Source organism: Narcine bancroftii, chromosome 4, assembly GCF_036971445.1.
Source record: "Narcine bancroftii isolate sNarBan1 chromosome 4, sNarBan1.hap1, whole genome shotgun sequence".
NCBI classification, from domain to species: domain Eukaryota; kingdom Metazoa; phylum Chordata; class Chondrichthyes; order Torpediniformes; family Narcinidae; genus Narcine; species Narcine bancroftii.
Window position 1 is genome coordinate 286,543,247 of NC_091472.1, and position 17,715 is coordinate 286,560,961.

Sequence of the window (17,715 nt, forward strand, 5' to 3'; positions counted from 1 at the left end):
TCTGGGATCTTGGAAGAAATCAGTTAACCTCCTGTTTGAGATGAATTGTGGTTAGTTTGATTCTCTGCTTGACTAAAAGTTTTGAAACTAGCTTTCACGTATGTAAATTATCTTTGCCTTCAAATATCCATTATGTTCTTTCTCCACTGATGCACTGGAACAGCTGAATGATTTTTTTTCTTTTGACTTTCAGCAATCATAAATATTTTGCTCCAGTTACTTCACATGAGTGATTTGTTGTGGCCGAGGATGCACATCTTTTACCCTTCGATTTGGATGCTACGGGTGATATGATGATGTTCTGGCCACTATGTCTGCTGAGAAATTTTAAGCAATAGAGATTTAGAAATAACCATATAACCATTTACGGTGCGGAAACAGGCCATGTCGGCCTTTCGAGTCTGTACCGGTTGACCAGGTAGAATGTAAAAAAGAACCTACTTCCTTATGAAACCTAAAAGACCAGAACAGGAAAGAAAGTTTTTGTAGACAAGACCTAATTAAGATTAGAAGATCAAAGATGGATTTATCATGTGCAAGTACATGAAATATATTAGCAAGGTTGATGTGCTCCAGGTGCGTATAATTTAGCAGCAATACATCATAAAGGCAATAAGGGAACCGAAACCACAGAAACAGGCTCCAGGTAGTTCTGGATAATGGGCCCTTTATTTGGACACCAATTTTACAAGCCATTTGGAAAAAAAAATGGAATATTACATCAGTTTATATATTCCATAAGAAACATAGAATTCCTTATTCAGAGCAATCTGGATTTTGGACAGTCTAAGAAAGGCTGACCAAGTCATGACAAGATCAATAGGACTTGACTGGAATGACATTAACGAGCTTTGTTGAGGTTTATTTTGTAGAAAAACTGAAAGATCACTACCTTTTTAAAATATCTATGATTGCTGGAGCAAGCATTTAGATATGTCTCAGCCCCCCCAATATGATTTGTCGTAGATATTTTTTTAATACTTAACCACCATGAGGATCTGACATTCTGTCATGAGAGTATTCAAGTTGCTCGTTAACGTAGAAGAAAGAACACTACAGCACAAGAACAGACCTTTTAGCCCACGATATCGGTGCCGACTTTATTGACAATTTAATATAATCCCATCAATATGCACGTGGTTCATATCCCACTACGCCTCACCTGTTCATGTGCCTGTCTAAATGCCTCTTAAATATTGCTCTTGCAAATGCTTCCACCACCTCCTCTGGCAGCTTGTTCCAGGCATCTACCACTCTGTATGGGGAAAAGGCCAAATTTACCTTGCAAATCTCCTTTAAACTATGCCCTCTCCTATTTGACATTTCCACACTATCTACTTATCTACCTAATTGATGCCTCCCCTAATTATACCAGGTTGCCTCTCAGCATCCAACACTGTAGTGAAAACAACCCAAGCTTGCCCAACCTCCCCTTGTGGTCAATACACTCCATTCCAGGTGATTCTCTTCTGCACCCTCTCCATAGCATCCACATCCTTTCCGTAATGCAGGGAGCAGAATTGTATACAGCACTCCAAGAGTGATGAAACAAAGTTTGTTTTTATATCTGCAACATGACCTCTCAACTCTTATATTCAATCCCCCATCTTGCATTATGTTTAATTTAGATGTTTAATGGAAAATAATACTGCATATAATTATAACTCAGCCAGTTTTGATAAATAAAACATGTTGACATGGTTCAAAGGAGTAATAACATGCTCAATTTTCTTCATTGTAGATGGTTCCTGTATTTGGTGTTTGTTTTTTTGCTGGGAGCCGTTTGTACAAGGGAGGCTCTCAGATATGATTTCATGATCGCTGAAAAGGTAAGTGAATATGATATTTAATTTAATCCAAGCTCCTTGCTATGTAAATTTTCATATGTCGTCTCATCACTAAATAATCATTTATTTGGATAGTTGCTTTGGTGATGCTTGCAACAGAATATATCCTTAATGCAATGTAACATAAAGTAAAGAAATATCTTGTTACACTGTATTTTCAAACTTTATATGAAGGAAAAAAAGAGAAAATAAAATGTGATGGGATTCTAAAACCAGATGAGTTCACTGATTAAGGGCTTGAAAGCCTCCATTTCATATATTTTCAAGTACACTTGTGAACCGAAGTGGGATGTGGTTGCAGCATGTTTTCACATTTATTTTTGAACCTTAACATTTCAACACTGTGGATATTCATAAATTGAATTTAAAACAGAAAATATTTGAATTTCTCATGTTGCTCACAGACTGCGTGCGTTCTTTTTGTGTATTGTAGGTTGCCTTGGTGGGGTTCCTGTGGTTATTAGGACTGTACATCTCATCCTTAGCTTCCTGCATGGGAGGACTTTATGGTGCACCCAGAATTCTTCAATGTATAGCACAAGAAAGAGTGATACCTGTCCTTGGATTTCTGGGAAAGGGGGTGAGTATAATCTATCATTAAGGCATCAAGCTTATTATTGGCATAGGAAATCCCCAGGTCATAAGACCAAAGGATAAAGGGGCAGAAGTGGGCCATGAGAGATATCCATTCCTGAGAAATGTTCCAAAGCTGAAGTGTTCATAAATTAGAAATAAACAACAGTTGTGAGTGGGAGAGAATCTCACCAACAGCTGGAATGGGAGAATAAGCAGGCGTGGGACGAGTGGCTGCCAGCTGCTCTCATGGACACGGTGAGCATGAGACTGCTCAGCATTCCCAGAGTCAGTCCCTGACTGTTGTAGCTTGTGGTGGGAGGGGTTGTGGTAGGGAGAGAAGACCTGTAGACATCCACTGTTCTCACATAGCAGAAGGTGCCTGTAGCCCTGCAGGAGCTGGCAATCCATTCCCATCCATTCTGCCAGTTTCACAAATACTCATTCGCACATCCGGGGTGTCCATAGTTGGACCTATACCTTACAGATGAGTTCATTAGAGGGGGTAATTAAAACTATGGAATTTTAAAAAAGTACAAAATAAACCTTTAATTCTCCATTTATGTGACTTCTGTGCATCTGTGGTGCTTTTGCATGCACACACACAGACAAAAGCCCACTAAATTTTATAGGTTTGAGAGTTTCCAAGAAGTCCAGATTTTCAGGTGGTCCAGATTGATGGCATCTGAATTTTTGGACTTTTACTGTACCTCATGGATCAGTATTAGGACTATTGTTGTTTGACATCTATAGCAATGATTTGGATGATAACACCATAAATTAGATCAGCAAATTTGCAGATGACACAAAGATTGGAGGTGTTGTGAACATTGAGGAAGGCTGAGAAAGCTTGTAGTGGGACCATCTGGAAAAATGGGCTGGAAAATGGCAGATGGAATTTAATGCAGATAAATGCAAGGTGTTACATTTTGGAAGGACAAACCATGGTAGGACATGCCTGGTATATGGTAGGGCACTGAGGAGTGCAGTAGAACAGAGGAATCTGGGAATACAGATGCATAATTCTCTGAAAGTGGTATCACAGGTAGATAGGGTTCTAAAGAGAGCTTTTGGCATATTGGCCTTCATAAATCAAAGCATTGAGTGTAGGAATTGGGATGTAATGTTGAAGTTGTGGTAGACACTGGTGAGGCAAAATTTGGAGTATTGTGTGCAGTTTTGGTCACCTAACTACAGGAAAGATGGCAAGAAGATTGAAAGAGTCAGACAAGATATACAAGGCCATAATCATTGTCAGTGTTCAACACGGAACATCCTGCTAAAACTGTGGGGTGTTTCCCTGAGTGGACTGTCTAGGTTATGTGGTGGAACGCCTCATTCCCAAGACTCACAAGCAAGCACTATGACTTGACCTGGCTAGAGGTGAGAGGGGCCCTCCCAGTCAGGTCCTTCCTGTACATCTGGAACATCTCCCACTACGCACATCCTTGAGTGGAGACAGAAGCCCACCTCTTTGCGGAATGTAGATTCACAGTGTGTGGAGAAGGATACAAGGGTCCTTGTCATGGCTTTGCAGGTCTGTAGGCCATATCCTACTCATGTGAAAGGAAAAATAGGTACCCCAGTGCATAATGAAGGACTGCTCCATTTACAGGAGTAACTTTGGAGATTTGTTTCCTTTGAGTTCTTGTGTAGGCAGTGGAGGGATTTTTGAAGGTAATCCAGTAAATGTTATGACAAAAGTATCCTCGATGGGCAAATCTATAATTAATTACTCATATGAACTTATCATGAAGAAAGTCTCAGTGGTTTATCAGAGAATGGTGTAAACTTGCTCATATATAGGAAGTCTGCTTACCCTTCTGGCACCTTGTCAATTGCTTGGGCATTAAAAATGCGAGGTACAAAGTATGAGCATAACCTTATTGTTCTTGCATCATTGCAGAACCTTCATGATTTGAGAATATAAAATTTGATTTTGAAAGGTAGTCCGATGTATTTTAAATATTAAAGAAACCTTTAAAGTACCTTGATACAATAGATTTTCTATGCCAAATCTCATTAATGCAACTTTTATTAAGAAATCTACAAATGCCGCCTGAACATTGCACACAGTTTAAATCTTTAGCTTTGTCTCATTAATACTGTAAACATTCAAAGGAAATAAATACTGCAGTATGGATATTTATTACTGAGGACTTGAATTGAGAGAAAATTCTGTCCCCCCGCTCCTTCCTGACACTTGAATTATACTTACTCAATCAGTTATCTCCAGTGCCATTTTTATTTATAAAATGATTGCTTGGAATACTTTCAGTTTTAAACAGGAAACATAAGCCTTAATATGTTGAATAACACTGTTATTCTGTCATGTGATGGATTTAAGCTCATTTCTGTAACATTAGCGGTCACAATTAAAAATTATATAATTATTGTCTCTACCCCTCTACTCGGGAATTAATCTTAATGATTATAATTTTAAGTTTTACTCTTTGGTTTATTTTTGTTAATGTCCGAATTATATTTGATAGTGAGTCCATGGTAGCTACCCCTGCGACTGCAGGAAATTCTACACCTGTATCCACATCTCCTCCCTCACCACCATTTGGGGCTCCAAACACTCCTTCCAAGTGAATTTTTTAGGGTCATCTTCTGCATCCGGTGCTTCTGTTGTGGCCTTCTGTATGTGGGAGAGATTGGACGGCGAGTGGGAGATCATTTTGTTGGGCACCTTCGCTCTGCCCACAACAAAGCGTGGATTTCCCAACGGCAACCCATTTCAATTCCGTGCCCCACTTCCGCAGTGACATATATGTCCATGGCCTCATGCACTGCCAAACCAAAGCCACATGCAAGTTAGAGGAGCCACATCTGATATTCCCTCTGGGCTCTCTCCAACCGGATGGCATTAACACTGAGTTCTCCAGTTTCCATTAGGCTTTTCCTCTATCTCCCTCTTTTCCTCCAGCTCTCTACCCCCTTCCCTCCCCATTGAGAGCAATTCCCTCCCCTCATCACCTTATCGTTTTTTTCTTGTGCTCCTCCGCTCCCCCCTCCCCCACTATTTTATTCAGGTGCTTTTTGCTCATACCTTGATGAGGGGCTCAGGCCTGAAACTTTGGTTATGCATCTTTATCTTTGCTACATGTGACTTGCTGAGTTTCTCCAGCATTTCTGTGTAAACTACATCTGCAGACTTTCTTCTTTAACTCTGCTTTCAACATGGATATTGTTGATTGGAAAATGACACTTCTTGTTGTAACCCCATCCCACGCATCTTAGAGTACAAGATTTTTTTCAGCTTAATGACTTCTCTACAATAGAGAAGAGGATCAGTATCTTTCAGGATAACAAAAGCCGAGTTATCACTATGAATTCTGCAATAATTCTATGTTTTATTAAACTGCTGTTTTTATATCTTAGTAAAATATTTTCTGCTCAGGCATAATGTAACAAAGCTTTATTGAATGTCGTAATATTTTTAGCTGCTGTGGAATCTCTTTAAAAAACTTAAAGGCAATTGTATAGAATTTTAAAAAATCAGTTGCATAAAATGTTATGCTTAAGCTTCAGGCAGATATTGTAAGGTTAAGCATAAACTACACTTCGTAGCAAGCTTCAGCAAGAGTCAAGCCACTGAATTGTGTCCCTAAGCACATTTGGTTACACATGCACAACAGAGTGCAGTGTGGTAAACATAACCCTTTATCAATGTAGATAACCTTATTTAAAAGTTATTGGCTAGCATGGTGACCTGAATTCAAGTAAAAATAGAACTTCACTTATATAGTCCTTGTATCAGAAAAGATTTTTTAAAAGTGCTGTGCAGCCAATAAAAGGCTCATGAAGTCTAGACATCCAAATGAAATGTTGCATTATTTGCAGCATTGCACTCAACAAGAGTGCAATAATGAACAAATAACATGTTTTTGCGATTATTGATTGGATAGATATTTTCTTGGACAAGGGAGCAACATGCAGAATTCATAGTGACAGCTTGGCTTTTGTTATCCTGAAAGATCCTCTTCTCTGTTGTAGAGAAGTCATTAAGCTGAAAAAAAACTTGTACTCTAAGATGAGTGGGATGGGGTTACAACAGGAAGTGTTATTTTCCAATCAACAATATCTATGAGTGCAGATCAGTTTAATGTCCTAAGTGCAGCACCTATGCTATATAATCAGTTTTGGTATCTTACAAGATTTCAAAATGCTAGAAACTTCCTGGCATGGTGTAGTGCATTGCAATGTGAACAAACAAGCTCAAACTACGAAGCTTTAATTAGCTTAAAACTGGAACACAAGGTTCAGTATCCCTTCTGGCTCCATGTGCTTTTCAGCCTACACAAGGGCCGGCATGAGCCTTTATATGGGGCTGGTGATTGGCAGGAAGTGGGTAGAGCCAGCCTCCCAGGTTACCTCCCTCCAGGTAGAGTGGGTTGCCCCCTGCAATAAGCATGTAGGAATGCAGACAGGCGCAGGCAGTCCCAGACAGTCTGGTGATGATATCACCACACATGGATACTTCAACTGCCAATTTTGCTGCACATTTGGTCCCAGAAGAGCTAGTATTTCCAGTGTGCAATCCATTTGTAATGGAACAGAACAAGGGGTCAGAATGATAAAAGAGAAGGGTGAGGGGAAAATGCCATAACCTTCAGCATCAATATTTGAAGAGCTGATCTAATTATCCTTTGCCTTAACAAAAAATTTGATTTTGTGTAATTGTGATTCTTTGGAGGAACCACATGATTCAATGAAGATTTATTTTTACAATACCTAATCTTCATTTCTGAACTTTTTAGCTGGAACTAATTTGAGATAAGAAATGTATCAATAGATCAGATTTCTCAACAATAAAATAATGAAGGTCAGATTATAATGATAAATCACATTCTAAAAAGATAGTAAATACAGAACAACAGCAACTTCCATCAATATTGCACAAAGAGGTATCAACTCAATTTTCCCACTAAGCCTCATTACATTTTTGACAGATAGCAGGATCTTGACCAGAGGTAGGTTTTTTAGGAAGAATTTAAAAGAAAGTTTAAGGAAGAAATTCTAGGCTTCAGCATTTTGCAACTGTAGACTGGCCTCAGGCGATGGAGTAATGTCAGGAGGTTTTTGGATACCATAGAGAGTTGGAGGGTTTGAAGGGAACATGGAAATAGGACAGTTTGCAGTTATTGGAGAGATTTTAAAATAAGTATAGAGTTTTAATATAAAGGTTTTGGTTAAATTGAAACTATATGTCAGGTACCACTGAGGTTAGATCTTGCTATATTTTAATATGCATACGGAGATAATTTCACATTTTTAGGGGGATTATGAAGGAAGTCTGGCCTGTTACGCATCAGAATAGTCAAGAGTTCACAAAGGCATGGAGGCAGATTTCAGCATTAGATGAGGTAGGTCAGAAATGGAGGAGGGCAGTGTTACTGACATGTCTGTTTCGGTAACTACTTGGTTATATGGTCTGAAACTCAAATTTAGCAACAGCATTGTGAACAGTGCGATTTAGCAGCATTCAGTTACAGAGAGAGAGAGAGAGAGAGAGATTGGATATCTAGAAAAGGAATTAAATTGCTGATTGGACAGATTGACTCTGATTTTGACAAGTTTAACTGGACAAAAAAAGACCTTTCTTTATCTGATGAAACATAGAAACATAGAAAATAGGTGTAGGAGGAGGCCATTTGGCCCTTCAAGCCAACACCGCCATTCAATTTGTTCATGGCTGATCATCCACTCAGTACCCTGTTCTAGCTCTCTCTCCATACCCCCTGATCCCCTTAGTCACGTACTAAATCTAACTCTCTCTTAAATACAGCTATGGAACCAGCCTCAATCACTTCCTGTGGCAGAGAATTCCATAAATTCACCACGCTCTGAGTGAAAAAATTCTTCCTCATCTCAGTCCTAAAGGACTTCCCCTTTATCCTTAAACTGTGACCCCTGGTTCTAGACTTGCTCAACATTGGGAACAATCTTCCTGCATCTAGCCTGTCAAATCCCTTAAGAATGTTGAACATTTCTATTAAATCTCCTCTTAATCGTCTAAACTCCAGCGAGTACAAGCCCAGTCGTTCTTGCTTTTCTTCATATGCAAGTCCCGCCATCCCTGGTATCAATCTGGTCAACCTTTTCTGCACTCCCTCCATGGCAATCACGTCCTTCCTCAGATAAGGAGACCAAAACTGAACACAATACTCCAGATGAGGTCTCACCAAGGCCCTATACAACTGCATCAATACCTCTCTGCTCCTGAACTCGAATCCTCTTGATATGAACGCCAACATACCATTCGCCTTTTTTACTGCTTGCTGCACCTGCCTGCCCAATTTTAATGACTGATGCACAGCGACACCCAGGTCTCTTTGCATCTCCCCTTTTCCTAATTGGATACCATTAAGATAACACTCAGCCCTCCCATTCTTTCCTCCAAAGTGAATAACCACACACACATCCACATTATAATGCATTTGCCCACTCACCCAACCTGTCCAAGTCACCCTGCACACTCTTAACAGCCTCTACACAGCTCACAATCCCACCCAGCTTCGTGTCGTCTGCAAACTTGGAAATGCTGTTCTCTATTTCCTCATCTAAATCATTAATATATATCGTAAATAACTGGGGTCCTAGCACTGAGCCTTGTGGTACCCCACTAGTAACTGACTGCCATTCCGAAAAGTACCCGTTTATTCCTACTCTTTGCTTCCTATCTGTCAACCAATTCTCTATCCACCTCAGTACCATATCCCCTATACCGTGTGCCTTAAGTTTGTATAGTAATCTCCTGTGTGGGACCTTATCAAAAGCCTTCTGAAAATCCAGGTAAACCACATCTACTAGTTCTCCCCTATCTACTCTACTAGTTACATCGTCAAAAAATTCAATAAGCTTAGTCAGACACGATTTTCCCTTCATAAAACCATGCTGCTCTGACCAATGAATTCACCACTTTCCAGATGTGCTGCAATCGCATCTTTAATAACTGACTAATATTTTCCCCACTACCGATGCCAAGCTAACCGGTCTATAATTCCCTGATTTCTCTTTCCCTCCCTTTTTAAAAAGTGGAGTTACATTAGCCACCCTCCAGTCCTCAGAAACTACTCCAGAATCTAAAGAGTTTTGAAAAATTATCAACAATGCATCCACTATTTAATGGGCTACTTCCTTATCTGGGATACAGACCATCTGGCCCTGGGGACTTGTCTGCCTTTAATCCCTTCAATTTATCCAACACAACCTCGTAACTGACTCAACATACATATGTAAACAAATAAAGAAATGTAAACAAACTGCATAATACAGAGAAAAAAATCAATAAAGTGCAAAAGTAAAAGTCCTTAAATGAGTCCCTGATTGAGTTTGCTGTTGAGGAGTCTGATGGTGGAGGGGTAGCAGCTGTTCCTGAACCTGGTGGTGTGAGTCTTGTGGCATCTATATCTCTTTCCTAATGGAGAACAGAGCGTGGATCCTTGATGATTGCTGCTGCTCTCTGGCAGCAAGCATTCCCTGCAGATGTTCTCAATGGTGGGGAAGGTTTTACTGTGTTTTTTTAGGCTGTATCCACTAACTTTTGTGAGACCTTTCAGTCATGAATATTGGTGTCCCCATACCAAACTGTGATGCAGCCATCAGCACACTTTCCACTACACATCTGTAGAAATTTGCTAGGGTTTTTGATGAGCAAGAAAAGGCACTGACGTGCTTTCTTCACAATACCATTTGTGTGTTGGGTCTAGGAACCTCTTCTGTGATAGAACTTAAATTTGCTCACCTTCTCCATCTCTGATTCCCCATGATCACTGGATTGTTTACCTCTGATTTTCTCTTCCTGAAATCAACAATCAGCTCCTTGGTTTTGGTGACATTGAGTGCAAGGTGATTGTTAGTGCACCATTCAGCTAAGTTTCCAATCTCCCTCCTGTATGGTGACTTACCACCCCTTTTTATTCAACCCACTACTGTGGTATTGTCAGCAAACTTGTAGATGGTGTGGCTGTTGTAGGTGTAAAGTGAGTAGTCAATAAAGGGCATCCTGATTTATGCATCTTTGCTGTCCAGATGTTCCAGGGCTTTGTGTAGAGCCAGTGAAATGGCGTCCGCTGTCGACTTGTTGCTATGACAGGCGAATTGGAGCAGATCCATGAAATCGCTCAGCTGTTCAGAGCACAACACTGTTGATATGAGTGCCACTGGTTGATAGTCATTTAGGCAGATTACATCACTCTTCTTGGGCACCTGTGCGATAGACACCTCTTTGAAACGGATAGGTACCATGCCCTACTGGAGTGAGATGTTGAAGATATCTGTGAATACATTGGCAAGTTGGTCAGCTCAGATTTTTAATACTCGGCTGTATACTCCATCCAGACCAGATGCTTTCCTCAGATTCACTCTCCTGAAGGCAGCCCGCCCGTCGGTTAAAGGGAGGAGAAGATCATCAGGGGATGTGGGACTGTGCAGTGGTGGTTCTTTCTTCTTGTGGTTGAATCGGGCACAGAAGGCAATAAGGGGTTGAAACTTTGCCGACTTCCAGATCACTGTTAACTTGCTATTAACAGAATGATATGTTTCTCAGTGTACATCAGGCAGTTTATAAACCTAATTCAGCATACTTCCAATAACCACAAAAACAATAAAATGGGATCAGAGCCCATATTAAATCTCTGCAGATGGCAATAAAAAAAGCTATGATCAGTGAAATCAAATTAATGCTCCCTTTCATGGCTTGCCCATGATCAACATGCTGAGTACATTAACCTTACTTTAAGATGCAATTGATTGTTTTGGATTTTTAAAAAAATGTTTTGTTTCATGCAGACTGAAAGACACTATTTTGACATCTTAATGACCATGTGATAGTACAGATTCTATCACCAATGTGTATATGTACATATGTACAGATGGTAGTGTAGGATGGACAAGTTGCTCTTGTGTCTTGGTGTGATGATTCCGCTTTAGTTGCCCATTCAGAGCCAGCTCTTCAGCGCTTGACGTCCTGTTTTGCGGAAACTGCCAAAATGTTTGACCTGGAAGTCAGCTTGAAGAAAACTGAGGTCCTCCATCAGCCAGCTCCCCACCATGACTACCAGCGCCCCCCACATCTCCATCGGGCACACAAAACTCAAAACAGTCAACCAGTTTACCTATCTCGGCTGCACCATTTCATCGGAGACAACGAGATAGACAACAGACTCGCCAAGGCAAATAGCGCCTTTGGAAGACTACACAAAAGAGTCTGGAAAAACAACCAACTGAAAAACCTCACAAAGATTAGCGTATACAGAGCCGTTGTCATACCCACACTCCTGTTCGGCTCCGAATAATGGGTCCTCTACCGGCATCGCCTACGGCTCCTAGAACGCTTCCACCAGCGTTGTCTCCACTCCATCCTCAACATTCATTGGAGCGACTTCATCCCTAACATCGAAGTACTCGAGATGGCAGAGGCCGACAGCATCGAATCCACGCTGCTGAAGATCCAACTGCGCTGGGCAGGTCACGTCTCCAGAATGGAGGTCCATCGCCTTCCCAAGATCGTGTTATATGGCGAGCTCTCCACTGGCCACCGTGACAGAGGTGTACCAAAGAAGAGGTACGAGGACTGCCTAAAGAAATCTCTTGGTGCCTGCTACATTGACCACTGCCAGTGGGCTGATATCGCCTCAAACCGTGCATCTTGGCGCCTCACAGTTCGGCGGGAAGCAACCTCCTTTGAAGAAGACCGCAGAGCCCACCTCACTGACAAAAGACAAATGAGGAAAAACCCAACACCCAACCCCAACCAACCAATTTTCCGCTCCAACCGTGTCTGCCTGTCCCGTATCGGACTTGTCAGCCACAAATGAACCTGCAGCTGACGTGGACATTACCCCTCCATAAATCTTTGTCCGCGAAGCCAAGCCAAACAAAGTGTAGGATGACTGTGATTGACTGAGAGTGTAGCCATTACTGTGATTGGCTGAGAGTGTAGCCACACCTTCTGGCAGGTCTTAAAGGACTGCTCCTAGCCAGACCATGTCATTCTGGACTGGTCGACCTACTTATGACGTGCTCCAGTCTTCTAGTTAATTAAAGCCTTGGTTTGGATCAACAAGTCTTTGGTTCTTTTGATGCGCACCACAGACCACAAACTGTTTTAACAAGTAAATACTATTTTCCCAAGGTTCATGAAGCTGCAGCATTAAGAGGCATTAAGTTGTTGCTGGAAAAGATTTCACTATGGATGCCTTAGAAAAATACTCACTGTAGCTGTTATTCATCTGTAAGGCTTGACAGCTAGTCTCAGAAGGCTGCTTGATTATGTGCAGCTTAATACTCTTGCCAGACATACAAGCACATGTACATTTCCAGCAGGATTATAAAATAGCAATTGGAAGAGAATCACAACAGTTTTTTTTCATCTCTGTGGTTAATTGCAATGTTTCTGCGTTAACTGAGCAAATTTGTTTCAAACCTGGGTGAATCTGTGTTTTGCTTTATGACAACATTGGGGCAGTCTACTCTCTGCCAGTAGTTGGCAGGACAACCCATGGAAAAAGTCAACAAGCTTTCTGGTGTTTTAATGAAATTAGAGAGAGATAATAATCAGACAATGACAAGGGTATTTATACATATAAACTAGTGACAATCAAGTACTTAGGCTACAATTTCAAACTGAAATGAATTAATTTAAATGAGGCATATATCATCTTAGTTTATTGCGTCATTAAATTAAAATAAATTAGGATCTTCAGTGGACTTTGCCAAGGTTTCTGGTATGACACCAGAAACCCTGGCAAATTTATACAGAGGTGTGGTGGAAAGTGTGCTGACCGACTGCATTACGATCTAATATGGAGACACCAATACCCCTGAGCGTAAAGCCCTCCAAAAGGTAGTGGACACAGCCCAGGACATCACAGGCAAAACCCTCCCCACCATCGAAAACATCGACAAGGAACACTGCTGTCGCAGAGCAGCAGTAATCATCAAAGACCCACACTATCCAGCACACGCTCTGTTCTCGCTGCTGCCATGAGGAAGGAGATATAGGTGCCACAAGACTCGCATCACCAGGTTCAGGAACAGCTGCTACCCCTCCAAGATCATACTTCTCAACAACAAACTCAATCAGGGATTCAGTTAAGGACTCTTACGCACTTTATTGATTTTTCTCTGTATTGCAGTCAGTTTGTTTACATTCGCTATCTGTTTCAGTGTCGGAACTGCGCAAATGCTCAGCAAAAGGTTGTGTAAGGAACTCCTTCCATCCAGTAACCTTTTGGTCACCCTTGGGCAAGGTATAGTACCTGTTAAGCCTCCTAATCAAAGTTATATGAAGCCATGGATTGCAGATGGTGGATTTTTTTTTTTTTACAAGCAGATTCTACAAATTGGAATATATAGTTGTATAACTAAAAACGCTGGGCAGATTAATCTGCTGATTAATAGCCAGGGTTACCTATCTAATATGGACACTGCAACTGAAGAAGGCAACGGGAAACCACTTCATTATTGTTCCCTTGTATAATCATGACCTCAACGACGACTATGATCTCAGCTCAAAGATGGAGTCTTCACCGAAGGAGATCAGGGGAAGCAAGAACTAGAACTCAGAGGGTTAGAGATCATGATGGATGGAGAGACATAATCGCCCACGCCAAATGGAAAGGCACCTGAATGAATCTGTTTACAATTCTTTATTTAGTTACATGAGTATGTTTACAGTTTTTTTGCAATACCAATAAGTGGTAATTCTGCCTTGCCTGCAGGACAAAGCATCATATATGTACTCTGACAATAAATGTGAAATCTGGATATAGTTCCAGAAACAAGAATAAATCAGCACAACTTTGATTTTTCATATTTGTTTGATTTTTACATCTCAGTTTAACATGTTGATCTCATTTTAAATAAAATATTTTGGAGGTCATTTAAATGAAAGCATTAAATATTTTCCATGATTTAATGAACTTTTGGGAAGATATTTTTCACTGATCTGCTTTTTTTCTGTGATCCATACCTGGCAATGAGGAAATTAGAAACTAACTGATCAGCACCTTGCCTCCCAGTACTGATAGACTTACAGCTGTGTCCTAGGGCAGAGCGCAGGTACCTTGAGTTGATAGGTATGATATGCTCGGCCGCTGGCTCCACAGCTGAGCACAGGAATGGCTGGTGTACATTTATATGACTACATTCTTCTTGATTTGCTTGTAAAACTTGATTGAAAAGGAATGTAATATTAACAAATAGTTTCCACTTAGAGTTTTTAAATAATTTCTACCACTATCAGATATTCTAATACTAATCTTGCATTTATAGTAGGGTTAATTTTTCTAAATCTCTTAAAATAAGAAATAGAAGTTGGAGCAGGCTATTCATGGGACTTTTATAAATAATGAATAATTGTACTTCTGACTAGTTGTTGTGGACCACATCTTTCATCTTTACCACCCTACCTCTGTTTTCACCAATGCCCTCACTCCGTTTTCCACCTATAACTTCTTGCCCGTGGGCTTGTGCTCCTCCCCTGCCCCTCCCCCCCCACCCACCATTCTATTGAGGCATCTGCCAACATTTTGTTCCTACCCTGATGAAGGGCTGAAGCCCAAAATGCTGATTTTTGTATTTTTACCTTTGCTCTCTCATGGCCACTGTTTGATCTGCTGAGTTTCTCCAGCATTGTGTTTTTATCTTCATATTTTGTCATTTATTTTCCATTCTGCTGCTTTAACTGGACTCCGTGTTTTTTTCCCCAATGATTTGTTGTTTATCACATGCAGTAATGACTTGGATTACTACAGCATGATTAGTAAATTTGCAGATGACACCAAAAATGGTGGCAATAGTGGACAGTCAAAAAGGTTGTCTAATCTTAAATAACTTGGTAAAGTGGACAAGGGAGTGGCAAATGGAATTTAACATAAACAAGTGCAAAGTGGTGCACTTTAAGATATTAAGCTAGGACAAAAGATGCACATCCCCAGGGACCTCGGCTATAGAGTGACCTTGTGGAATGAGTACATAGTTCCTTGAAAATACTTTCAGGCCACTGAAGCATGACCTGCTCCTAATCCCCAAGATTGTTTGTCTCTTCAAAACCAATCTAATATAACTCTATCAATAATTAGTTGAAATTTTTCCTTTTCATAGAGTGTCCAGTGGTGCATTCACGCTATGGGTGAAATGCTCTTGCTTCACAGCAGTCCTGTAATTAGGGTAAAAATGCAATCAGGAGCAGGACTTCTGTTTTGAATGGTTAATAGAACAAAGATGTAAGGGAGGAGATTGTTTTCAAGCTAACTCAATGCTTGTTTGCATTGTGTATCCACCATCAGAACACAGCTGAAACTGCTTGGCATCAACACAGAATTTATCATGTGAATGCACTGCAAGTGAAATTAGTTTGGATGACTTTAGTTCAGCTCAGGGTGTTCACCAGCCGTACTGCACCCCCCCCCCCCCCCCCAGAAAAGTGGCAGTGGTTCAGGACTAATTTTTTAGTATTGTCACTCCATGATGTGGAAATAATATTCACACATTAAGAAAAATATATTTAAATTGGACTGAAGGTATATTGATAGGACAACTTGGAGAGAGAGTTTTTCTTGAACTGTAATTTTCAAGGTTTCTTTCAGAGCCAGATTATGATTAAACAAGTGGTCTGGCATGGAACATTTTGCCTTCTTGAGCTGCTGTAAATTTATATTCTTTCAAGTTTGGAGCCTATTAGATGGGAGAGACTTCAGGGATGTTTCTCTGGTCTGGTACTCCTGGGAAGTACTCATCAAGAAATGGGGTTTACTGTCTGATTTTTGTGGAAAAACTGAGGACTATGAACATCCAGTTGTTCACACAGTGTTTGCTGGAAGTGTAAATCCTCATTGGGAGTTCACAATCGGTAAGAGACCATAGAGCATAAGATATAGGAGCAGAAGTAGGCCATTTTAGCCAATTGAGTCTGCCCTCCCATTTAATCTTGAGCTGATCCACTTTCCCCACTTAGTCCCACTCCCCTTAATCCTTGATAACCGGACTGTTCAGATACCTATCAATCCCTGCCTTAAACACACCCAATGATTTGGCCTCCACAGCTGCCTGTGGTAGGACATTCCAGAGGTTCACCACTCTCTGGCGAAAGAAATTTCCCCATATCTCTTTTAAATGAGCACTCTTCAATCCTGAAGTTGTTCCCTCGTGTTCTGGACTCCCCACCACAGGAAACAACTTTGCCACATCTACTATGTCTAGGCTTTTCAAAATTCAAAATGCTTCTTTGAGCTTCCCCTCGTTCTTTTGAACTCTAAGGTGTATAGTTCAAGAGCCATAAAACATCCTCATATATTAATCCCTGCATTTCAGAAATAATTATTGTGAATCTTCTCTGGGCCCTGTTAAATGGCAGCGCATTCTTTCATAAATAAGGAGCTTGCTCTCCAGGTGAGGCCTCACCAGTGCATTATGAAGCCGCCACATCACATCCCTGCTCTTCTATCCTATTTCTCTAAATATGAACAGCAATATTGCATTCACCATCTTTGCCACCGAATCAACTTTAGGGTATCCTGCATGAGGATGCCTGACCCTTTGCACCTCTAATTTTTGAATTTTCTTCCCATACAAGTAATAGTCTGTCCTTTTATTCCTTCTTGTAAGAAGCCTCATGTGCAGTACCTTGTCAAAGGCCTTTTGAAAGTCCAAATATACAATATCCACTGCATCTTCTTTGTCTAGTTTGCATGTGGTTTCCTAAAAAATTGCAGCGGGTTTGTTAGTTAATATTTTCTCTTAAGGAAACCATGCTGACTTTGGCCAATATTGTTCTGCACTTCCATAATCTCATCCTTGACAATTGACTCCAATAACTTTGCAACCACCATTGTTAGGGTAACAGATCTATAATATCCTCCCTCCCTTTTTAAATAGAGGAATGTCCTTTTCAATTTTCCAGTCCTCCAGAACCATGCCAGAATCTATCGATTCTTGGAAGATCATTACTAATGCCTCCACAATCTCTATAGTTACTTCCTTCAGAACACAAAATGCTGGTCGGAGAGACTTATCTACCCTTAGACCTTTTAGCTTCTCAAGCATGTTCTCTCTGATAATTGTGATTGCACACACCTCTCTTCCCTGACACCCTTGAAAGTCAGGTTTTCAGCTAATGTCTTCCACAGCGATGCAAAAGCAGTCATGTTCTTGTACCCGCTACAATTTCTCCAGCATCAGTTTCTATCTGTCCTATATCTGCTCTCGTATCTTTTTTTAAACTCTTAATGTACTTAAACAAAGCCTTTAGTATCCTTTTGTAGCTTCCTTTTGAAGTTCAGCTTTT

The 17,715-nt window shown here is 40.6% G+C and overlaps 1 protein-coding gene across 1 annotated transcript in view; it reads left to right on the forward strand.

Annotated features, from left to right (window-relative positions):
* slc12a8 (solute carrier family 12 member 8) overlaps positions 1-17,715 on the forward strand; it is a 130,707-nt gene that overhangs the window by 88,433 nt on the left and 24,559 nt on the right. The window contains exons 8-9 of the mRNA XM_069930521.1: positions 1,742-1,829; positions 2,281-2,427. Coding sequence (XP_069786622.1) covers positions 1,742-1,829; positions 2,281-2,427 — 235 coding nt within the window. The remainder of the gene's footprint in view (positions 1-1,741; positions 1,830-2,280; positions 2,428-17,715) is intronic.